Source organism: Macrobrachium nipponense, chromosome 4 (assembly GCF_015104395.2).
Source record: "Macrobrachium nipponense isolate FS-2020 chromosome 4, ASM1510439v2, whole genome shotgun sequence".
Lineage (NCBI taxonomy): Eukaryota > Metazoa > Arthropoda > Malacostraca > Decapoda > Palaemonidae > Macrobrachium > Macrobrachium nipponense.
In genome coordinates, this window is record NC_061100.1 from 46,626,654 (window position 1) to 46,649,990 (window position 23,337).

Here is a 23,337-nt window from a genome sequence, read left to right on the forward strand (position 1 = left end):
TCCCCTCTCCTCTGTCGTCTTCGGCTTGGGTAATCAAATCGCCGAAAATAGCGCTGGCCTTCTGGCAGATTGCCGTCTCGGTTATCATATCGCCATCAATTTCTTTGTCCTCAATCCATAGAAGAAGCAGCCTTTCCATTTCATCATGCACATGGCTCCTCTTGTTGGACAAAATAGTCATGCCCTTGGAAGGTGTAGCTGCTTTGATGGCTTCCTTCTGCTTAAGGATGGTGCCTATCGTCGACGGATTTCGGCCGTATTCCTTAGCGATCACACTCAACCGCAAGCCAGCTTCATACTTTTTTGTTATCTCCATTTTTGTCTGCATAGAAAGCATTCTCTTCTTTCTGTGAACTTCAGCAACTTTCTTGGGACCCATGACTATACTGTACGTAATTAAGTTATGTAGTATGTATACTAATTAGGTTCTCACACAACACGATCAAGTAGCACAACGAAATCACTAACACGAATTTACGTTAACAAACAAAATCGTATATGTGAACGAACAAATTCCGCGTGCGTACGATAACACTGGTGAGAAGCAATGGCTGAAGAAGAACGCTGCTAAGTACTAGTACGTAGATGCATGATGGTTGGGATGATGACCAATAGGAGAGAAGGATCTCATGGCGGTGACTAGCATCAGGAACCAATGGGAGAGCGAGAGGATGGTGGCGAGTATACTCAGTTGGCGGCGCGCGAGTTTCAAAATTGTTATTGGTGGTCCAGGCGAATCTCGGACTTTACAGCAACAACCTTTCGTATCTTGAGCAATTTTCGTATGTAGAGCTGTAAAATTTTTCGTAATTGCTTTCGTATCTTGAGTTTTTCGTAAGTTGAGCCTTTCGTATCTCGAGGTACCACTGTATACATATACATACACACATACATATATATATATATATATATATATATATATATATATATATATATATATATATATATATATATGGGTTACGACGGGGGTTCCGTTCTTAAGACGTGTCGTAACCCGAAAATCGTCGTAAGCCGGAACGACGTTCTTGAAAACATGTCCACAGGGAAAATTTCACTAATTTGCAATTTTTCTTTGGGCCGTATCTCTAAAATTATCACTAATTTACTTTTTTCATGTGCAACACTGTGTATTCACAAATTACTGTATATTTTCATTAAAATACAAGAGAGAGAGAATAGAGAGAGAGATAGAGGAGAGAGAGAGAGAGAGAGAGAGAGAGAGAGAGAGAGAGATTGCATAAAAACCATTAAATTCGTTGACCATTGTATGGCATTGTTAAGCTCCGAGTGTCACTGGAGTTATGAGGTAGGGAAATTGATACAGAAAAAGACGAAGGGAAGAATTTTCTTTTGAAATTAGATATCGTATTATTACTACTTCTATTATTATTATTTGAAAATATAATAAACACGTGCATCTACCATAAAAATTCTCTCATCTCAGTAAGAAAGAGGAATTATCCTTACAAGTGAAATGGAAAGGTCATTTTCATCTCTTTAAAATACGACCATTATGAATTTTGTAATTAAAGTTTTATTATTATTATTATTATTATTATTATTATTATTATTATTATTATTATTATTATTATTATTAAATAACTGAAATTATCAATAAACATTTTACATACTAGTACCATAAAAATTCTTTCATCTCGGTAAAAGAGAGAGAGAGAGAGAGAGAGAGAGAGAGAGAGAGAGAGAGAGAGAGAGAGAGAGAGAGAGAGAGAGAGAGAGTGTGTTTATCTCCCTCTGTTCTCTCAAAAAATACTTATAACGCTTCCAGCGAAAGAGAGGGAGGGAGTTACCACTATGACACATTATTATCTTGTGTGGCAAAAAGAGAGAGAGAGAGGAGAGAGAGAGAGAGAGAGAGAGAGAGAGAGAGAGAGAGAGAGAGAGAGAGAGAGAGAGAGAGAGAGAGTTAACCTTAATTAAAAGTGACATGGATAGATTAGTACGTATTGTATTTCTTTAAAATACTATCACATATGAATTTTGTAATTATACAGTTATTATTATTATTGTTATTATTATTATTATTATTATTATTATTATTATTAATTTTGTAATTATACAGTTATTATTATTATTGTTATTATTATTATTATTATTATTATTATTATTATTATTATTATTATTATCTGTTCTCTCAAAAAATACTTATAACGCTTCCAGCGAAAGAGAGGGAGGGTTACCACTATGACACATTATTATCTTGTGTGGCAAAAAGAGAGAGAGAGAGAGAGAGTTAACCTTAATTAAAAGTGACGTGGATAGATTAGTACGTATTGTATTTCTTTAAAATACTATCACATATGAATTTTGTAATTATACAGTTATTAGTTATTATTGTTATTATTATTATTATTATTATTATTATTATTATTATTATTATTTGAAAGTATTAAAAACAAATAGTACAAGTACATCAAAAATCTCGAGTCTCAGTAAATGAGAGATGAGAGAGAGAGAGGAGAGAGCGAGAGAGAGAGAAGAGAGAGAGAGAGAGAGAGAGAGAGAGAGGGGGGGGGGGAATCTCATGAACACGTGATTGCAACACTGCAGCTCTTCCCCCTCCTGGCTGTCACAGAACTTGATATATCTGACAGTTTTAGTACCTGGATCTGAGAAAAAGTTACTGGAAGTTACTTGAAGAAGACTGGGATTTCCTTCATTCTTCCATAATTTTTTAAATATAAGCTAAAATCTTACTAATTCACTATGGTATTTTCTTTAATGAATTGATATTATTGCTATATAAATTAATATTAATATTTGAAAATAGTAAATCATTTATTTATCATACAAAAAAAACATACATCTTTGTAGGAGAGAGAGAGAGAGAGAGAGAGAGAGAGAGAGAGAGAGAGAGAGAGAGAGAGAGAGAGAGAGAGAGAGAGAGAGAGAGAGAGAGAGTTATTATTTGTATTATGTGATATCATTTCAACTTATTAAACTTACTAATACAGTATTAATCAAAATTAATATTTGAAAATTAGTAAATCATTTTTGTATTATAAAAATGTATTTAGTCATGAAAATAAACATCAAAATACACTATTTAGTGATTATTTTCGTCGGAAAATACAAAGAGAGAGATAGAGAGAGAGAGAAACTATGGTTTTTATATCTGAGTATAAATGGATTCTTAAAGTGAAATAATGTTTCAATGATATTTTGCTGTTTTGTATTAAAGGATATGTATATACTGTTTGAGAATGCATTCCTTATCCTTGACTATGGTTACCATACAGTTTAATAGCGTAAATTAATTTATGCGCCCTCCGCTCAGAAACTAGTTTTGCGTATGAGGTATCGTTAAAAGGCATAAAAAACCGTCGTAACCTTGGAATTTGTGTTGTAATCTAACAAGAAACTTAGTTTTGTTAATTATGTATACTGGAAACAAGCAATGATTTTTTCATTATTTGCGCTTTTGGACTGTATTCATTCGCTCGGAAACTAGTTCCGCATATGAGGCGTCACTAAAAAAATTTAAAAAATACGACATAAAAAGTGTCGAAAATCATCATAACCTCAAAATTTTTGTTGTAATCTAACCAAAAACTTATTTTTATTAATATACTGTGCTAAACTATAAAGGATTCTTATCATAGTATGCGTTTTTTAAAAGCGTCGTTAACTCGGAGCATCGGAAGCATCAGCGTTGTAACCTCGTAACAAGCGTCGTAACCCAGGGCGGATTTTTCAATGAATATTTAAGAAAAAGCGTCATAACCTCGGAACGTCGTAAACCGGACCCGTCGTAACCCGGGGACCGCCTGTATATATATATATATATATATATATATATATATATATATATATGTATACATATAAATATACATATAGATATAGATATATACATATATATACACATATAGATCTACATATATACTTATTAATATACATATTACATATATACATATAGATATACATATATACATACATATAGATTATTAATATATAGATTTTATATATATATATATATATATATATATATATATATATATATATAATATATAATATCATATATATATACATATATATATATATATAATATACATATATATACATATATATATATATATATATATATATATATTATATATATATATATATATATATATATATATATATATATATAGTGGTCCCCCCGTATTCACGGGGAATGTGTACCAGACCCCCCCGTGAATAGTTAGAACCCGCGAATGTTTGGAACCCCTATAAAAATACTAAAAACAGCCTATTTTGTTAGTTAAAACTCAAGAAAAACCCACTAAAAATTTTCATACATGGTTTTTTAATAGTTTTATCACAAAAAGTGCATTTTATGATGAAATTCATAAAAAAAACCCAGAAAATTTGGGGATATTTACCATAGAAAAATACCGCGAATGCGCGAATTTTCCGCGAATAATGCAGGGAAACGTTCCCGAGAGAAATCCGCGAATCTGGAGAACGCGAATATGGGGGGGTCCACTGTATACATATATATATATATATATATATATATATATATATATATATATATATATATATATATATATATATATATATTATAATTATATGTATATGGAACTGCAGTGCCAATAATTTAAGTAAAGCAAAATGTGATAAAGTAAAATTCTATCGTTACATTGTCTATTTTCAATAGTTCTATATACTGTTCAGCTGAATTCAAATATATCTAGAAACAACAATGCAGTTATGTACTGTATACAAATATTTTACAATATACTATAATGGTACCTTTAACTCACTTAAGAATATATTGTAAAATGGAAGGAAAACAAAGTGATGTTCAGTGGGGCCCCCGTATTTATGTTCTCTGGATTCGCGGACTCGCTGATTTGTGGACTCACAGATTCGCAGATTGTATTCTGGACCATATCTACCCATTATTTGTAGGAAATTCACCTATTCATGGTATTTTTCCATGAGAAATATCCAGAAATTCCTGATTTTCATAAATTCAACTTCCCTGTCAGATATATACTTAGCTATAGACTCCGTCGTCACCGACAGAAATTAAAATTTTGCGGCACACACTACAGGTAGGTCAGGTGATCTACCGGCCTGCCGCTGGGTGGCAGGAATAGGAACCATTACAGTTCTTGAATCAGATTTTCTCTGTCGCCGGGGCTGGTAACATCGATTGCTAGTTCCTCCTGACTTTGACTTTCGAATTTCATCGCCGTTGATCTTTTGGACTGCTATTTGGTGACTTATTGGATCTCTGGCTTGGCATACGCTATTGTGGACTGTTTTTTTTATTTCGGATTTGGATTTTTTCAGAATGTCTGATATTTCATTTTTGTTCAGAGTGTGTGTGAATGAAAGTTGTTATGTGAGACTACCGAAAGCTTCGGTAGATCCTCACACTACTTGTAAGAATTGTAGAGGGAATGTATGCTCACAATTGAATACATGCGACGAATGCAAGGATTTAAATGAGGAGGAATGGAAGATACTTGATTCTTATTTGAGAAAGTTGGAAAGGGATAGGGCTAGAAAAGCCTCTTCCAAGAGTGTGAGTAGGTCGGTCTCTAACGAGCCAGTTAGTGATCGCTTGCCTATCTCTAATCCAAAAATATCCTCCTATACAGCTTTACCTTCCCAATTATCCGACTCGGCAAGTTCAACATCGGAAATTGCAAGTCTAAAAGCTTCACTTTTGGAGATGGAGCGTAAACTAAAGGAATTGGAAGGTAAGCATAGTGAAAGTGTTCCCAGTGAAGTGGAGGGTGCGTCTGATCGGCTCTGTCTCGCTCCCAGGTCTAGACCTCTTCCAAGCTCCCAAGCCCAGAGAAGAAGGAATGTCGAAAGCCGCAGGGAGGTTTCAGAGAATCCCCACCGGTCAGGCGTCCCCTCGGCAGATTCTGTAGTTGCGTCCCAGACTGCCAAGGATAGTCGTTGGAAAGACGTCCTAAAACAGTGCTTTTCTTCTTCTGATTCGTCTTCAAAGAAAGGATGAAGTTCTGACAGATTATCGAGACCTTCGAAGAGATCTTGGAGGTCTCCAGTATTCGACTCTAGCCCGGAAGAATTTCCGGAAGAATATCCTCCGGAAAAGAAGAGAAAGGAGGTATTTTCAGCAGAAGCTCCTTCTCCTTCATCGGAATTAGAAAAAGAAGACGCAGCTATGAAGATTTTGGAACAAATGCAAAAACAAATATCTTCATTAGTAGGAGTTCTGAAGAAGGATCCTCCTAGAAGAAAGGATAAATTCCTTCCAATTAAAAGATCCCGTCCGAACGAACTCTCGGACAAGGCGCCTGCCAGGAGTCTGGCGCCAGCCAGATGCCAGGCTTCTGTCAGGCGCAAAGCACCTACAAGGCGAGAGGATTTTCATGGATGGCTAGAAGAGCCTGAAACTCCTACTAGACGAAAAGCACCTGAGGCGCCTGGATCGAGGCGCAAAGCGCCTGAAACTTCTGAAATCAGACGCTAAGCGCCTGAGACGCCTGAAGCGAGACGCAAAGCGCCTGAGGCGCCTGAAATGAGGCGCAAAACGCTTGGGGCGCCTGAAAGAAGACTCAGAGCGCCAGAAGCGAGACGCAAAGCGCCTGGAGCTCCTGGAGCGCCTGATGCTAGGCGTAAAGAGCCTGAGCCTCCTTCCAAGCGCCGGGCGCCTGAATCTCATTTCAGGCACCTCACTCCTGAAGCGCCTAATATCCATCAAGTGTCAAGCAGGTGCAAGGACTTAACCAAACTACAGGAGCCAGGCTTCAGGCGCTATGAATCAGAAGCTTTATTGGAGTTTGAGGCGGACTTAGAGGCTCCTCTTTGGGATTTTTCTCAGGATCAGTTTTCACCTGACAGGGTCTCTAGATGTCGCACAGGCGGCCATAGCCCCTGTCAGGATGAGCCTGATTCTGCGAAGATGGAGAAACATTCAAGGCCTTCTCCTGATAGGGACGGGAGTTGTCACACAGGCGGCCGTCGCCCTTGTCAGGAGGGTCTTAGTGTAATCAAAGGCAAAGGGCAACATCGGCCTTCACCTGGCAGGGACTCAAGACGTCGCACAGGCGGCCGTAGCCCTTGTCAGGTTGCAGTTGGTGTTGCTACGAGCCCTTCACCTTCCCGAGAGAGGAGTCCTCCTCCAGTTGCGCACTCATCTCCAAATATAACTCCTCATGATTTAGAAGATGTCTCGGACTTGGAAGAAAATAAGGGGGCAGGTCTTTCAGACTATAAGACCTTGACAGCCCTCTTATTAAATTCGGAGAGTCTCTGAGCCCTGCTGCCCATCCTTCTCCTCGGTCTTTATTTTCAAGTACGAAAACTGCAAAGTCTTCCTCCTTTTTGAAGATGCAACCGACCATCTCAATGAAGAGGGCTTTGCAGTCTTTCGGAAATTGGCTTAAAACCAAGGAGGAGGCGGGGAAGACTGTGTTTACCTGTCCCCCTTCCAGACTATCGGGGAGGAGAGGGATTTAGCACAACACGGGAGAATCGATGGGACTTACTCTTCCCTCCTCTGCTGAAGCAGACTTCTCAACCTTGGTGGACTCGGCAAGAAGACACGCTCTTCCATCGGCCAAAACGAACTGGACAATGTCTGAAATGGACCATCTCCTCAAGGGAATATTCCATGTCTTGGAAGTTTTTAGCTTCCTAGACTGGTCCCTTGGGGCTTTGGCCAAGAAGACACAAGACCCTCAGTTTTTGGAACCAGAAGTCTTGCCTGTATGGACAAGGCGGTGCAGGATGGATCGGCTGAAGTGGCATCCCTTTTCGGGGCGGGAATACTGAAGAAGAGGTCTGTCTATAGTTCATTCTTGACTAAGGCAGTCTCTCCAGTGCAGAGGACTTCTCTTTTATACGCCCCTCTGTCTAAGCAGTTGTTTCCTTCTCAGTTAGTGAGGGATATTTCCCACACTCTGACTGAGAAAGCAACACAAGATTTGCTCGTGCAGTCGGCAAAGAAGCCTAGACCAGCCGTTCCTGTCACGAAGAGGGAGCCAAGAACTGTCCAACAGCCCTTTCGAGGCAGCTCTTCAAGCCGAGCCCCAAGGAAGAGAGGAGGGGAAAAAAGAGGAAGATCTTCGATTAGAGTACCAGAAAGAATCCAAAATGAGGTTCCAGTCCTCCAAGCACCAGTAGGGGCCAGGCTTCTGAAATTTTCAGAAGCTTGGGCCTCAAGAAAAGCAGATTCTTGGTCCCTACAAGTTCTCAAGAAAGGATACCTCATCCCCTTCAAGAACAGACCTCCATTAACGACGACACCGAGGGAGCTGTCAGCGAGGTACAAAGATCCTGTAAAAAGATATGCCCTGATCGGGTTAGTACAGCAAATGTTGGAGAAGGAGGCCATCGAGAAAGTACAGGATCCGCACTCCCGGGGCTTTTACAATCGCCTCTTTTTAGTGCCGAAAGCCTCGGGAGGGTGGAGGCCGGTCCTGGACGTGAGTGCATTGAACCGCTTCGTGGAGAAGACAAAGTTCTCCATGGAGACCTCCAACTCGGTCCTTGCTGCTCTGCGTCCAGGAGATTGGATGGTCTCCCTCGACCTTCAGGACGCTTACTTTCACGTCCCCCAGCATCATTCATCGAGGAAATATCTTTGATTCATGGTGCAGGGAAGGATTTATCAATTCAGGGCTTTGTGCTTCGGCCTCTCGACGGCTCCTCAGTGTTTACGGCGTTGATGAGGAACGTAGCAAGATGGCTACATCTGAAGGGGGTGAGAATATCGCTTTACTTGGACGACTGGCTCATAAGAGCACAGTCAAAACAACAGTGTTTGGAGGACTTGGAGATAACTCTGGAGTTAGTCAGATCTCTCGGATTGCTCGTGAACCTCGGGAAGTCTCAAACGATCCCCAGCCAGAACATTGTCTATCTGGGGATTCGGATGGATTCTCGGGGTTTTCGAGCATATCCATCCCAAGAAAGGATTACGAGAGGGTTGGAAAAGATCTCGGCCTTCCTGGAGAGAGATCGCTCCCTATTGGCCTGCAAGAGAATGGTTCACAGAGGTACAGGAATGGACAGTGGACTTCCCCAGATCTCTTCCCGAAAGGACAGATCCGCTCAAACAACCCCACTTCGAGAGGTACCACAAAAACATCCACACACTCGCCCTGACTGCCTTTCGACTATCGAAAGAATGGTCAGAGCGAGAGGCTTTTCTCGCAAAGCTGCAAAAGCAATTGCGAGAGCAAGAAGGTCCTCAACCATGCGAATATACCAATCGAAGTGGGAAGTTTTCCGTAGATGGTGCAAGGCGAAGAAGCTGTCCTCCTCCGATACCTCTGTGACCGAAATTGCTGATTTCCTTCTATATTTACGGGAGGAATCTCAGTTAGCAGTGTCAACTATTAAAGGGTATAAGAGCGTGTTGTCTGCTGTGTTCAGGAATAGGGGCCTGAACATAGAGAATGACAGATCTTCATGATTTAATTCGATCATTTGAGACAACTAAATCAAGAACTTCACTCACCCCTAGTTGGAAACTAGATGTGGTTCTCAGATATCTTATGTCAGAGAGATTCGAGCCTCCTGATAAAGCGTCTTTCAGAGACATCACAAGAAAATGTATTTTTCTGATAGCTCTCGCTACTGCAAAAAGAGTAAGTGAGTTGCAAGCTCTAGACTCGAGAGTGGGCTTTAAGGGAGACTCGGCAGTTTTGTCTTTCAGACCTTTGTTTTTAGCAAAAAACGAAAATCCCTCAAGACCTTGGCCTAGAACTTTTGAAGTAAAAGGGCTTTCTCAATTAGTGGGAAATGAAATTGAAAGAACATTATGCCCTGTTAGAGCATTGAAGTTTTACCTGCAAAAGAAGAAACAGTTGCAAGGTTGCAATCAGAGCCTCTGGTGTGCGGTTAAAGACCCGAAAAGACCAATGTCTAAGAATGCATTAGCCTTTTTTGTCAGAAATGTTATAACTGAAGCTCACATGAGTTGTAATAGTGATTCATTTAAGACATTAAGGGTTAAAGCGCACGAGGTACGTGCAGTTGCTACATCGTTATCGTTCAATAAGAACATGTCGATGAAAAACATCTTAGCAGCCACGTATTGGAGGTGCAACTCGGTGTTTGCCTCACATTATTTAAGAGATGTAAGAGTAACATACGAGAAGTGCTTCTCTCTGGGGCCGTATGTATCAGCGGATACAGTGCTTGGTAAAGGAGATAAGACTGGTCCTTAAATTTTTTTTTTTATCCTTATATTTTGTATAGTTTGATTTCAAAATAGTTTGGTGTTGAGTTTTTAAGGTTGTTTGAAAGGTGTTTGGGGATAACTCCTTTCAATCGTAAATACTAATCCACGGTTAGGATCGGGTGATCGGGATCAGTATTGTACTCCTTTGCATGCCATTAGGCATAGGTATATTGTCATGTAAGTGGATAGGACCCCAGTGACAATTGCCATCAGGTTCTGTCGAGTAAGTGGATAAGACCCCATTGACAGTCCTCTCAAGAGTTCTCAGCCATAGGTCACACCCTCGCTGAAGCTTTTGAGGCGAAGCAGACTTCTAAGCAGTAGCAATGAAATCTTCCGCCAAAACAGGTAGGAACCAGGGTATTGTTAATTAACTTTATTACCTACAACGTATGTTGTTTACCTGTCTAATCAGTAATTAGCTGTCTCTTACCCTCCGCCAAAGGTGCCAATCAGCTAAGTATATATCTGACAGGGAAGTTGAATGTATGAAAATGATATTGTTATTGTACAATAAAGTTTCATACATACTTACCTGGCAGATATATACTTAGCTATAGCCTCCGTCGTCCCCGACAGAAATTCAAATTTCGCGGCACACACTACAGGTAGGTCAGGTGATCTACCGGCCTGCCGCTGGGTGGCAGGAATAGGAACCATTACCGTTCTTGAACCAGATTTTCTCTTCCACCTGTCTCCTGAGAGGCTGGGTGGGCCATTTAATCGTATATATCTGCCAGGTAAGTATGTATGAAACTTTATTGTACAATAACAATATCATTTTTTATCAGTTTCATCATAAAATGCACTTTTTGTGATAAAACTAATAAAAAATCCAGATATATATATAATTTTTTTTTTTTAGCCTACCAAAATAGGCTGCTTTCAGCATTTTTATAGGGCTTCCAACTATTGTGGGAGGGGGGGGGTGGCTGGTACACATCCCCTGTGAATACAGGGGACCACTGTAGTTAAGTGTAGTAAATGTAATATATATCATATATATATATAAATTTTTCCCAAGATCTCGGGGGGGTAAGTGCCCCCTTGCTCTTATGTGTCAGCGCCCATGGCCAGTGTTGGGTGCGCCAAGTGAGATGGTATAGTTTAACCATAGGTAGTACCTGGTTATCGGCGGTTTCAGTTAATGGTGATCCGGTTTTAGCTCCATAAAATCTGTGATTTATGGTGCCATATCAGGTCACATTTTGGTTATCTGCTTCATAAGGTTCTAATAATAGAGTTAAGTCGCTTTAACATACTTAACAGAGGTGTCATTAACTGAAACTCAGCACCATAAGCACTATAAATCGGCAAGTTTTGTTTATTGGCGGGTGCGGGGGGGGGAGGCTCCCATCCCTATACTCGGTAGTTTACTACGGTACCTTGTGTCAAAGTTAATTAGCCGTTCCCAGCTCACACTGAAAGTATTCCGACTCGCTTCTCACACTGCAAGTATTCCGACTCGCTTCAAAATAAGCAGATCAATTACAAATCACAAGGGATCATATAGCCTACAGTCAGTTGAAATGTACTAACCAAATTGTAGCCTAAGTTCTATACTACGACATCCAGATTACTTCACTCATTCTATATAACATTCAAGACATTACATTGCGTTGGGTATGGCGGCCTTGGTTATCGTGATCCAGTTTAATGGTGCTTTTCTAGCACTGATTTTCGGTTGGGAAATGTTCCCATTTCCAGTTATTGGCGCCGATAATAGAGTATTGGCAAGAATACTTAACAGAGGTGTCATTAACCAATTATCGGCAATTTTTGCTAATCGTGAAGCCATCGGAATAGAACCCCCACCGATAACCAGGGTCTGCTTGTATGTGAATAATGGTAACTTACTGTTATTGTACTCATTATCCTTAGCCTGGATTGCCTGAGATCAGAGTTACCATGGTCTACTTCTCGTTATTCTCATCCTAAGAACATCACAGCAAAAATTCTCCCCTTCATTAGATATGCATATCTTCCAAAGGAATTTACCCAAATGAACTTAAAGATAGGAATACTGGAGTGGTTTAGGCTTGGAGATCCTGATGACTTCTCGGAGATTGTAGGACAACGTCTTGTCTGGATGGCAGCGAGTCATTTGTAACACAACCACACTGTCTAAGTTGTAACAAGACTGAATTGACGGTCATGGCTGAACAACTATAAACGTTCCATTAGCCTATCAAATCAATAAACAACCTAGACCAATACTTGAGCGCTACTGCACGTGTGTTTATTTACAATTATATACATAAAACAACCAAACACAAAGCTTTTCATAACTAAATACAATACAACAAAACACAATATCTTCCTTTCACACAATATACTCAGCAAAATAGTAAATGAAGGAACAAAGCTTTTCACAATAAAATTTAGCATAAATGATTAACAGAATCATTCATCATTGCAGTGATGCACAGCTAACTAGAGATAGAGGGAGGGAGCATTTATATTTTTGAGGATTAATAAATGAATAATTTTAAGCTATGTAAATGAATAATTTTAAGTTATTGTGATATTGTTGTGGAGAGAAGAAGAGAGTAAAATTGTTAATATATGTAAGTAAAAGCAGTACCACTTCATATTAAAAAAAATAAAATGTCGTTTCACAATAAATTTTACATTTTGTTAAAACATGAAAGCAATCAAATGCAATTCAGTAATAATAATAATAATGATAATAATAATAATAATAATAATAATAAAAGATCTTACTTGAGCCAGTGTTTGGTGTGCTGAGTGAGACTATAGAGAGGAGAGGAGAGGAAAGACAGGCGTCTGCATCCTTCTGACTTGCCAGCTGGGCAGGGATGATTATTCGCTGGTTTCTTTCACTTACACTCGAACACTCGATTTAATCACTTCTTTTTATTATAGTTAAGTATCTATCTAGTGACAATTGCTTTTGACGATTTTTTACCACTGTAAAAGTAACTCGGCTCCATAACAAACACATTGGCAGTGATCAGCTTCTGCGTGCCTTTGGTTGTTTGTTTAAACGACTTCCTTGTGAAAAGTTATTTAATCTCTCTTTCCTTTTCTTGCATTCTTTACATATCACTGCTTTCCTTTTCTTGCATTCTTTACATATCACTTCTTTCTTTTTCTTGCATTCTTTACATATCACTTATTTGTTTGCAAATTCCTAATGTTTATTTTAATTCTGCAGTAATTTGATGTATTGTGGCATAATTAATCTTTCTTGCACTTAAGATCCAAGTCTAAACACATCAACAATCTCTCTCTCTCTCTCTCTCTCTCTCTCTCTCTCCTCATCTCCTCCTCCTCTCTCGTCTCTCTCTCTCTCTCTCTCTCTAATGCTACCATTTCGGTTTCCTCTAAGGGTTCCCTCCGTCCCCCAGCTGGCCATGCACCATTTTCACCAAACAGTTTGTAAATCATACATGGAAACTAAATTAAACAAATTTTTTTTACTTCATATAATATTCGCAAGGGATGCGTACGAGACCCCCCCGCGAATAGTTTAAAACCTGCGAATACTTATAACTGCCTCTCTTGATAGTTTAAATACCAAATGTATACCTTAAATAACATCCTACTTCAAATATACCTTAAATTACTATCCTATTACTGTATTAATATTTGAGATTATATTATTAACATAATTTCAAAGTCATCTTAAACATTTTATCATTAAAAATATAGATGTACAGCCAATAACCAATAACAGAGAGAGAGAGAGAGAGCATTGAATTGGCAACATCTTATATCTGGCCATCAGGAGTGAAATTATAATTATTTTTGCTACATAGAGAATAATAATGTAGAGAATGAGAGAGAGAGAGAGAGAGAGAGAGAGAGAGAGAGAGAGAGAGAGAGAGAGAGAGAGAGAGAGAGAGAGAGAGAGAGAGAGACTCCAAAACTCCTTCCCCTCCGCCAGTACGTATATCAAACTCATTTACTCCCCTGCCCTCCTTTCTCGAAGTGGATCAAAAGACTAGGAATTGCCATTTCTTTTATTAATCTTATTAATATTTGAAAATTAGTTACTATTAGGTAAATCATTGATTTATCATACTACAAAACAAATAAACATATGTAAATAAGAGAGAGAGAAATTTTATTGTTATTGTTTAATCTCATTAAACTTAATATTATACTTGAAAATTAGTACTGTAAATTATTATTTTATCATAAAATGTAGTAGTACCCTTGAAGATATATACGTACATATCTTTAAGGGTACCTCTAACACTTCCAGTCAAAACAGATATAAAAGCAGGCATGTAGTTGACTGTGATGTAATGCATTTACTTGAGGTTATTTCATCACAGCCATAAAGGTTTTCATGAATGAAAATAGGTCCCTTACTGTGAAATGTGATTCCCTGTTCTTTTTGAACTTGTTCCTATAATATACAGTTGATGACTTAGCATTGGGTGCTAGAAGTGACATTTTTGCTGCTGGTCTCCACAGTTGGTATCAATGCCATTTCTGAAAATCATTGCATAAAACTGGCTTCTTAAGTGCACACGATCATCACTTGTCTGTCCAATCTATTCCCTCTACGTATATGTATGTTCAGGCTGGCAAGTAAACACACACATTAGGGCAAAGTTATGTGAACTGTGGCTAGATACCACCACCAAATGATCAGAAGAGAAAACAACAAAAGAATTATACATCAGAAAGAATGAATAATTGAAAATGATTTTGATAAAGAATACAGGAAAATTTCAGGGGAACATGACTTCAGATGTTCAAACAACAAACATGCAAAGTAATGACTAGTTTGCACCACAAGGGCTGCACAGGACCTAGATGCATGCTCATTGAGGTGGAAAGGAAGATGATATCTGGGCTGCTTCTGGGTATGCTGCTGTGACAGATAAAACAGTGTAAATTAAGTCCCTGCTCTAACTCGGTTCAATCTGTCTTTTTTATTACACCTGAGTGAGGGATGAGGTATCATCGTACGAGGGTATGGGTCATATGAATTCGAGAAGTCCTTTTATTTCTATTACTGATACAAGTTTGTGTGACAGGGAACTCATAAACGGAAATAAGGCATCCTATGATGAATCGGTTTTTTAAAGAAATCTGGTTTTGCCTTACAAAAACATTGTATGTACATGTTTACCATTTTCTAGGTCTTGACTATTGAGAGTATCTGTAGATACTTCAAGTTAGTTGGTACTAATTGTCATTTATCAGGAACACTTTGAGTTTTGGTAAAATATTAAGGAAAAGGTGGACAAATTGTAGACTTTTTTTTTACTTCACCTCCCACTTGAGTATCAACTAGGTTAGATTAAATGTCTAGTTAGTATTTGTGCTAATACATACAAAACTGAAGCAAAGTTCTGTAAATAAACAATTTGTTTCTTTCATTTATCAGTTTACATTGCAGTATAGTGGTCAGTAGTATAGCAAAACTTGAACAAGGTCTGAGTATTTTATAAACGACTAAAATATGCAAGGTCTGCATATTTTATGGACCACTAAAATATGTCAGAAAATTAAGGCTGCCTCACAAACTATATGAAATATATTTTTACTATTGTGCCATCAGATTTAATGTAGAAGTACCATAGTTTTTAGTTTTGCCTTTGTTTCAGGTACTCTGTTGAAGTTGCTGATTTTGACTTTGGTGCCAGTGAAGAGACAGAGTACAAGACTCTTTGTGAACAGTTGAAAGAAGCTTTGACTCAGGCCCTTAAAGGTCAAGAGTGGGAAAGCGATGAAGATAACAAATGGCGAGATCGGTCACATGTTGTGGAAAGGCCTAGGGTAAGGGATTATGGTACTGTGCCTCGATAAGTTTGCTGCTTGAACCTGTGACTTGACTCTTTGTGTGTAGGTATAATTTCGAGCATGAAAATAGTATGCCATTTTAGCATTCATTTACTCTTAATACATTTTCTAATTCTTCTTTCCACCACATGTGTGTAGCTATAGTACTACATTATTTTATTAGTCGTCGTTGTAAAGATACTTTGTGTAAAGAGATTTATATTTTGAATCTTGTTTTAATGTGTCCAAAAGGAATCTACAATGGTTAAACTAGAGATTTGCTCCTTTATATATTAAGTCCTACTTTCTATGTTTAATGTTTTTCCATACTTTGCATTTCAATATATAGATTTTGTTATTCTAACTATAAAGAAAATGGGACTTTGTAAAATTATGTGGCTGTGTTCATTAACGTCCATAGGAGTATAATGATTTCAAATGAACTTAGTGTTAAGAATTTGTTAAGATACCATTTGACTGGTTGATCCATATGGTCCTTCAAGAACCATAATAATTTTTTCAAATGCTACATTTATGTGATATGGGTCACAAGTATGTAAAATTATGTGAGTGTGAAAACATGACCCTTGCTATGTGATTTGTTTAGTACGTTTACAGATGCAGTGTTACTTTAGAAAACTGGCAGCCTAAGTAGTAAAGGAGGACTACAATTCAGTGTTTGGCGGCCGTAAAGCCACAAGCGAGTATTTGGAGACCCTGTGAGGTTGCAGTACCTTCCAAAAACTATGGCATTGTTGGTGTTAATAATGTTGCATTCATTTTATCATGCCTCTTGTGAATTGCCAGTGAAGCTAAATATCTAATGGGATTCTTGTTGTTTAGGTTTTTAATACATAGATGACTATCACTGCTTTGGGAATTATAACCGCCAATTTAGTGGATATCTGTTATTTGGATGGCAGTAATTTTATTATTATTATTATTATTATTATTATTATTTTTGTTATTTAAAATGTCAGCATTAGTCAGATTGATTTTATATAGTTCTCAAATCTAATTATAGTGCTTGTTTCTTCAGTGATAACAGAGAAAAAAACTGGCCATTGTTCAAATTTTTGGTGAGAAATAAGAGAATATGAACATTGGGCAATTTTGTCTAACATTATAATTGAAGAAAGAACATACATATAATAATTAAAAAGGCTCAATATAAAATCAGGTTGGCTGTTGCTACCATTTTACATACTAACAGCATGTTAAAGTGAGGGCTCACTTCCTTCCTAGCTGTGAGGGGAAAGCACCCCAATACAGAAAAGGAAACTGTATAGGATAGGCTGTGAAAGAGAGAGAACAAAGAAATCTAAGGTAAATAGTAAAATATGATAGATAAAGCGAATGACAGACACACTGTTTAGTGAGACTTGTCAGCTTGTTCAACAAAAAAGAATGTGCATCAAATTTGAGATCTGAACTTTCAGCAAATCTGCTAGAGACTTAGGAAGATCACTCACAATTCAGTCAGAACAGGAATAAAACTTGTAGAAAATTGTATGCTATTGAGCATGTATCACAGAAGAAAAGATGAATGTGTTAGAATTAACTCCATATCTGGATCTGTGAGGTGGATGGTATACTCTGTAAATATCTGAATGAAAAGGATAATCAGAATGATAATATCCTATGTATCATGCAAATGAAACAATTGAATAATGGTGACAGAGGTCAATATCAAGATCTGGGATGAGAAATTTTATGCAAATGAAGTTTTTGTCCAACAGTTTAAGATGTGATTCAGCTGCTGAAGATGGAACTAGGGAACAGTATTCAAAACAGGGAAGAACAGAAGAATTAGAATATTACCTCATAACAGAAGTTTCCAAAATTTTGAAACTCAGTCTATAATAATTTTAAGTACAGTTATGCTCAAATGTGATGCAACATGATTTTTTGTCTAATCCAAAATTTCAGGTTCAATATAAGGGTTGCCAATTAGTGTTAAACTTTTTTTTTTATTTAAATTCCAGTCTCATACATGTCATATATGTTGATAAATTTGCGATAAATTACTGTATTTTCCCAATGGGTATAAGGTGGATCTTTTATGTATTGGTATAATTTTTAATCTATGTACATAACATGAACTGATTTTTTCCGAACTAGTACTTAGCTCAAAACATGGTTTGATAAGTTTAGCAGTGCTGTCCATGCCAGCGTAACTCAAAAGTGCTCAACATAACTACCTCCACAGCATACAACGGTAGACCTAATAAGCTCAATGTTCATAACAAAATTTTCAAAATAAGAATATGAATTACAGTTTTCTTTTACTTTAGAAGTTTTAGGATGTGTTCAAACTTTATTTTTTATAGCGTCCCCCAAAGGAGTTTACAAACTCATGATCACCCCAGGTCTTCATAAGACAAACCAACCAGCCTCAAAGAATTCTCTTATAGTTGGTCTCAGCCAGAATAGTGCTATTTGGCACAGTGATAGAATAAAAATAACTCAGGATAAGAGTGCTCCTATCTCCTGTTCTACAACTACCTTTGGTTTTTCCTTCACCGTACTTGCACAGATGTGAAAACAGTATGTGCGTTGGCTGTCTTCACCATTACACTCCGGTCTGTCCGAGTTAACATGTCTCCAGTGTTTCCTCCGAAATCAGTGTTCAGTTGTGCATTTGTCGATTATCATAATGCCCTTCAAACTAATTACATAGTTTTTAAGACCTAGTGAAAAGTTTTTTCTTTCTTCAAAATTTAGACTTATATTTGTTAAAATTGGGAGACAATGAGTCTCCTGCAAGGTGAGAAGTTAGGAGTAGATTGCTAGGCTACACTGTAATTGCCATGTTGCTTTTTTATGTCAAAGTGATAATTAACATTAGTGTAATCAAATTGGACAATTTTGTTATTGAAACTCCTAAGCCAATTATTTTTTTTGTGATAGTATAATTCCCATTCGTGCCAGATTTGTACAAGCCTTGGTGTTTACTTAAGGCCAGAATTTCCTTTGTAGTATTTTATAATAAAACTAAATGGATTTTTTTATATAGAAAGCTACCCAGTTATTCTTAATATTAGGGGTTTCATTCCTGGGGGCCTGACGCCAACTGAAAATCGATGCTAACCAAAAATCAAAAGTCATTGGCCCCACATTCCACCGTATGGTGCCCTAGACTTTTTAATGATACCTTAGACAGTGTCACGGCCAGATATTTTGCCACAATATCTATGTACTAATAACTTTAATGAAAATGTGGAATTTCATTACCCTAATCATTTACTATGGTCTTTATGGTAGTTCTTCATAAACTTACTGGCTAATCTTGGCCTAGTATCAGAGAGAGAGAGAGAGGACGAGAGAGGAGAGAAAGAGAGAGAGAGAGAGATGAGGATTTGAGAGGAGAGGAGAGACTGGACGAGAGAGAGAGAGAGAGAGAGAGAGAGGGGTGGGGGGGGGGGGTTGGGGGGAGCCACCTTTTTCAGACTGCTAACGTTTCCTCCATCTCCTTATAGATCATATCTTCTTGTGGAATAAGTTAAAAAAGCAACAGAGAATGATAAAAGTGTCAATAGTAATGTTATACTTCATGTTATAATTTTTGCTTAAATGCTACAGCCATAAACAACTGAACGATAATAGTTGTTTTGCTACAACAAACGAACCGAACCGAACCGGATAATAAAAATTTTTTGCTTGCATTCCAGCCTGTGTACAATAGTAAAAAATTACCATAGTTATGTTACAAATGACATTAATTAAGTATAAATCCTTTTGCATTAAGTGTATACCATGATTTGCTATGGAGAAAGTATTGGCAAGGAAATATAGTACTGCTAAATTTAAGCTGCAGTTGTAGCTGAACCTGAGAAACAAAAATGTTCACACGTCTAATGACTATAAATTATTGTGCATCAGCAACATAGATGAAACTTGACTGCAAATAATAGTGGAGTAAAAGTATTTTACTAATAAATACTGCCCATAAAAGAACACATTTTACTGTTGTTTTCACACCAGTAAAAGATAAATATGTAAATCTTGTATTATTATGAAATAGGATGAAAATAGAGAATGAAATCTGTTAATTTTTTTACACAAAAAACTTACTCCCGACACCAACGAGACATATTTAAATCATAGTTCAACTTGAAGCACTTCATATAACAAAAAATAACCTTGTCCCATATAAATAGTTTCTAGAGATTAATTTACGCTAAATAGGAGCAAGAAAACTGCTCTGCATTGAGTTAAATACGGCGAAATAATCTAACCTCAGCTCTCAGCTGGTTTTTCCTAGTCAAAACATAGATCGGTTTGTATATATTTTATAATACTATGTATAGTAATATGAAACGACTACAGTATTATTGGATACAATGAAGTAAAGCACAAACTTAAAAGAGCGAAGGAAAGGATGCAAATTCGTTATGATTGTATTTCATGAGGCGGTCTCTTGGCGCTTAGGCCTAGCCACCGATACCATACAATAATACTATGTATAGTAATATGAAACGACTACAGTATTATTGGATACAATGAAGTAAAGCACAAACTTAAAAGAGCGAAGGAAAGGATGCAAATTTGTTATGATTGTATTTCATGAGGCGGTCTCTCGGCGCTTAGGCCTAGCCACCGATACCATACAATAAAAAAAATAACTAAATGTTCACAACAAGACTTATTAAAGTCATATTTCAACTTAAAAACACTTGATATAATGAAAAAATAACCTTGTCCCATATAAAGAGAATTTCTAAAGATTAATTTACTCTAAATAGAAGCAAGAAAATTGCTCTGGAATTCAGTTAAATATGACAAAATGATCTTATCTCTGCTCTCAGCAGATTTTTTTTAACCAAAACATGATTGGTTGGTTTATATTTTATAATAATATAAGACTACATACAGTATTATTGGATACAGCAAAGTAACTTTTAAAATAGCCAAGGAAAAGATGCATATTCATTATGTTTGTATTGTATGAGGCAGTCTCAGCACTTAGCCTAAGCCACTGATAACTAGACAACGGTGCCAAAAACCCTACGCATGGTAAAACCCAGTTATGAATATATTGAACAAGCGTCGTAAAACTGAAATACCGTTAACTGATAACAACGGTAACCAGGGGTTGTGTACTTTCATGCAGGTCAACTTCCAACGGGTATTACTCTGTTGGTAGTGAAATCACAGTTGTTAAAAAAAATTGTCATTTCTTTTTTCTGAGGGGAATATGAAAATTACTTTTTCAAGATGGTGAGTTTGTGAGATTCTTAGAGACACTGATTTTATATAAATTTGGTAAAATAATTTTAGTAATTAATTGGTTTAATTATGTACCAACTAACATAGCCTACAACCTTTACCTAGTGCTTGGGAATAGACCAGATTCGGTAATAAGAGACAGCCTCCTCACTCCCAAAACTCTGACTGGTATCAGTAATATGACCAGGTCAGACCATAAAACCTCAAATTAGAATGCAGTACATGTGCCATTGTCCGCCTCTAAGAATGATACTGATAGCCCTTGACGGGATGCCTCAACATACATTCTTTCCCTAGATGAAAAATTCCTGATTAATGAATGGAACACTATGATTTGGGTTGGATAGAGTGGCCTTTCACAGTATAATGAATGACGTTTTAACTTTTTCAATGGGAATTCATAAATTGTCAAAGGAGATGGTTATCCTGCCTATTTGTATGGCGTATGGCAGTGAAATCCGTAAGAGCAAACTCTCTCCAGCTTAATGGAAAATGTAGCACAATAAAAATTTTAAGAGAACCAATGCTCTCTCCAGAAGGCACTAATCTTCCATCCCTTCAATTTTAAAACAGTCTTGTGAAGACAGAATGTCAGAATTTTTTGGTGACTGGGAATTAAGAGTTTAATGGAGAGTTAAAGCCATTTGTCTCTGCCATCCCATTATTTAATAGTTCTACAAAGGACATGGCTACTCAGAAATTTGAGACCCCTACAAGACAAATCTCAGGACAGCCATGGCTGAATTTTTATTAGACTCTAACCTCCTCAATATTATAACTTCTGCTACTATGCTGGAAGTAGCTGTTAGAGAGCTTCCAGAACAATGTTTACTTCAGTAGCCAAAACACTTAGGGGGGTCGAATTGGGGAATACTATGACTTTCTGAAGTGTCTCATTTAGGCTTGAAAAGCATCATTGGTGGGTCCCAACGTTTCGCTGTTCAATTTAACCTCCCTATTACATTCTTCTTCCTTCTGTCAGGACTTGTTTGAAGAGTCTTTTGCTGCACAACTCATTGAACGAGCCCAACAACAGAATTGTACAAAATATATTCTTGGAAAAGGGGAATCTGGGAAACAGTATCCTCTTCCAAGGCCTAAAAAGCTCTGTAAGAATCAGACTCATACAAGCCTCCAGTCCTTCTAAAGGATCCTTCCAGTAACAGAAGAAAGGACAACAGTAGCAGCAGCACCCCTTTTGAAGTGGATAAAGATGCTCCTTCCAGGGAATAGGAAAGCCCACAGGACTTCCGTGGTTGGGGTCGCCATCTTCAGCATCACATGCAGTGGAAGTCCTCCACCTTGTGGACTCTATATGATTTTCAAGGATAGAAATGGTATCATGCTGCCCCTCCTCTAGAGTATTCCAGTTAACAGTTGGAACGAACTCTGGGCCTATTACAGTTTTCGTCTGTGGTAGATCTATTCCTGAGATTGCAACTGTAGGGCGTAAACAGATTATGGCTCTTACATGTCTTTGAGACTTCAGATTGGAAGTAAGCTTGCTCAACTTCACCCATTAATATTTTGTTGATATCCTTCTTCCTACTGGAGAGATCAGCACCTAGTAGTGTTTTGTTTCTTTCCAACTGCTGTTGAACCGTATTTGCGGAAAGAGTGTCGAGATCAGCACCTTTTAGGGAGAAGGGTGGCACATATCAAGTGTTTGTTTCTGCAATCTAGCAGCAGCTTTGTATTTTCTCCCTATGTTCCTTATCACTTCCCTGCATTCTCCCTTTCTTTATTTTTAACTATTCTAACTGTCTTCTGTGATTTCTTTCTATCTGGTGAGGCTGAGGGGAAGCAAGTCATTCTGCCCTGACACACTCATCAGCTGGAAGTAAAGATTGAAAAACATACAGGAATAGTAAAATAACTAAACCCCAACACACTCACAAACGAAACAAACATTGTAAAGTATAGTAAAAATAAAAAATAAAACACATTTAGCCAACTACGCCTGGTTATCAGCGGCCATGGTTATCAGCGATGGGGCTTGTCTAGTGACGAAAACCAGCAGTTTTTGGTGTCAATATGGGCTGATTTCCGCTTATCGCCACTGATAATCAGGTATTGGCACCAATACATACCTAACAGAGGCGTTGTTATTTTCAGTTATCAGCAGTTTTCTGTTATCATCACACTGTTGGAACAAAACCTCCACCAAT

General features: G+C 37.6%; 1 protein-coding gene across 2 annotated transcripts in view; it reads left to right on the forward strand.

Annotated features, from left to right (window-relative positions):
• LOC135210906 (uncharacterized) overlaps window positions 1–23,337 on the forward strand; it is a 198,912-nt gene that overhangs the window by 151,586 nt on the left and 23,989 nt on the right. The window contains exon 8 of one of the 2 annotated variants that reach the window (XM_064243853.1): window positions 15,766–15,937. In XM_064243853.1, the coding sequence (XP_064099923.1) occupies window positions 15,766–15,937 (172 nt within the window). Of the gene's footprint in view, window positions 1–15,765; window positions 19,264–23,337 lie in introns of those variants that run through there. The other variant, XM_064243851.1, reaches the window with a different exon arrangement.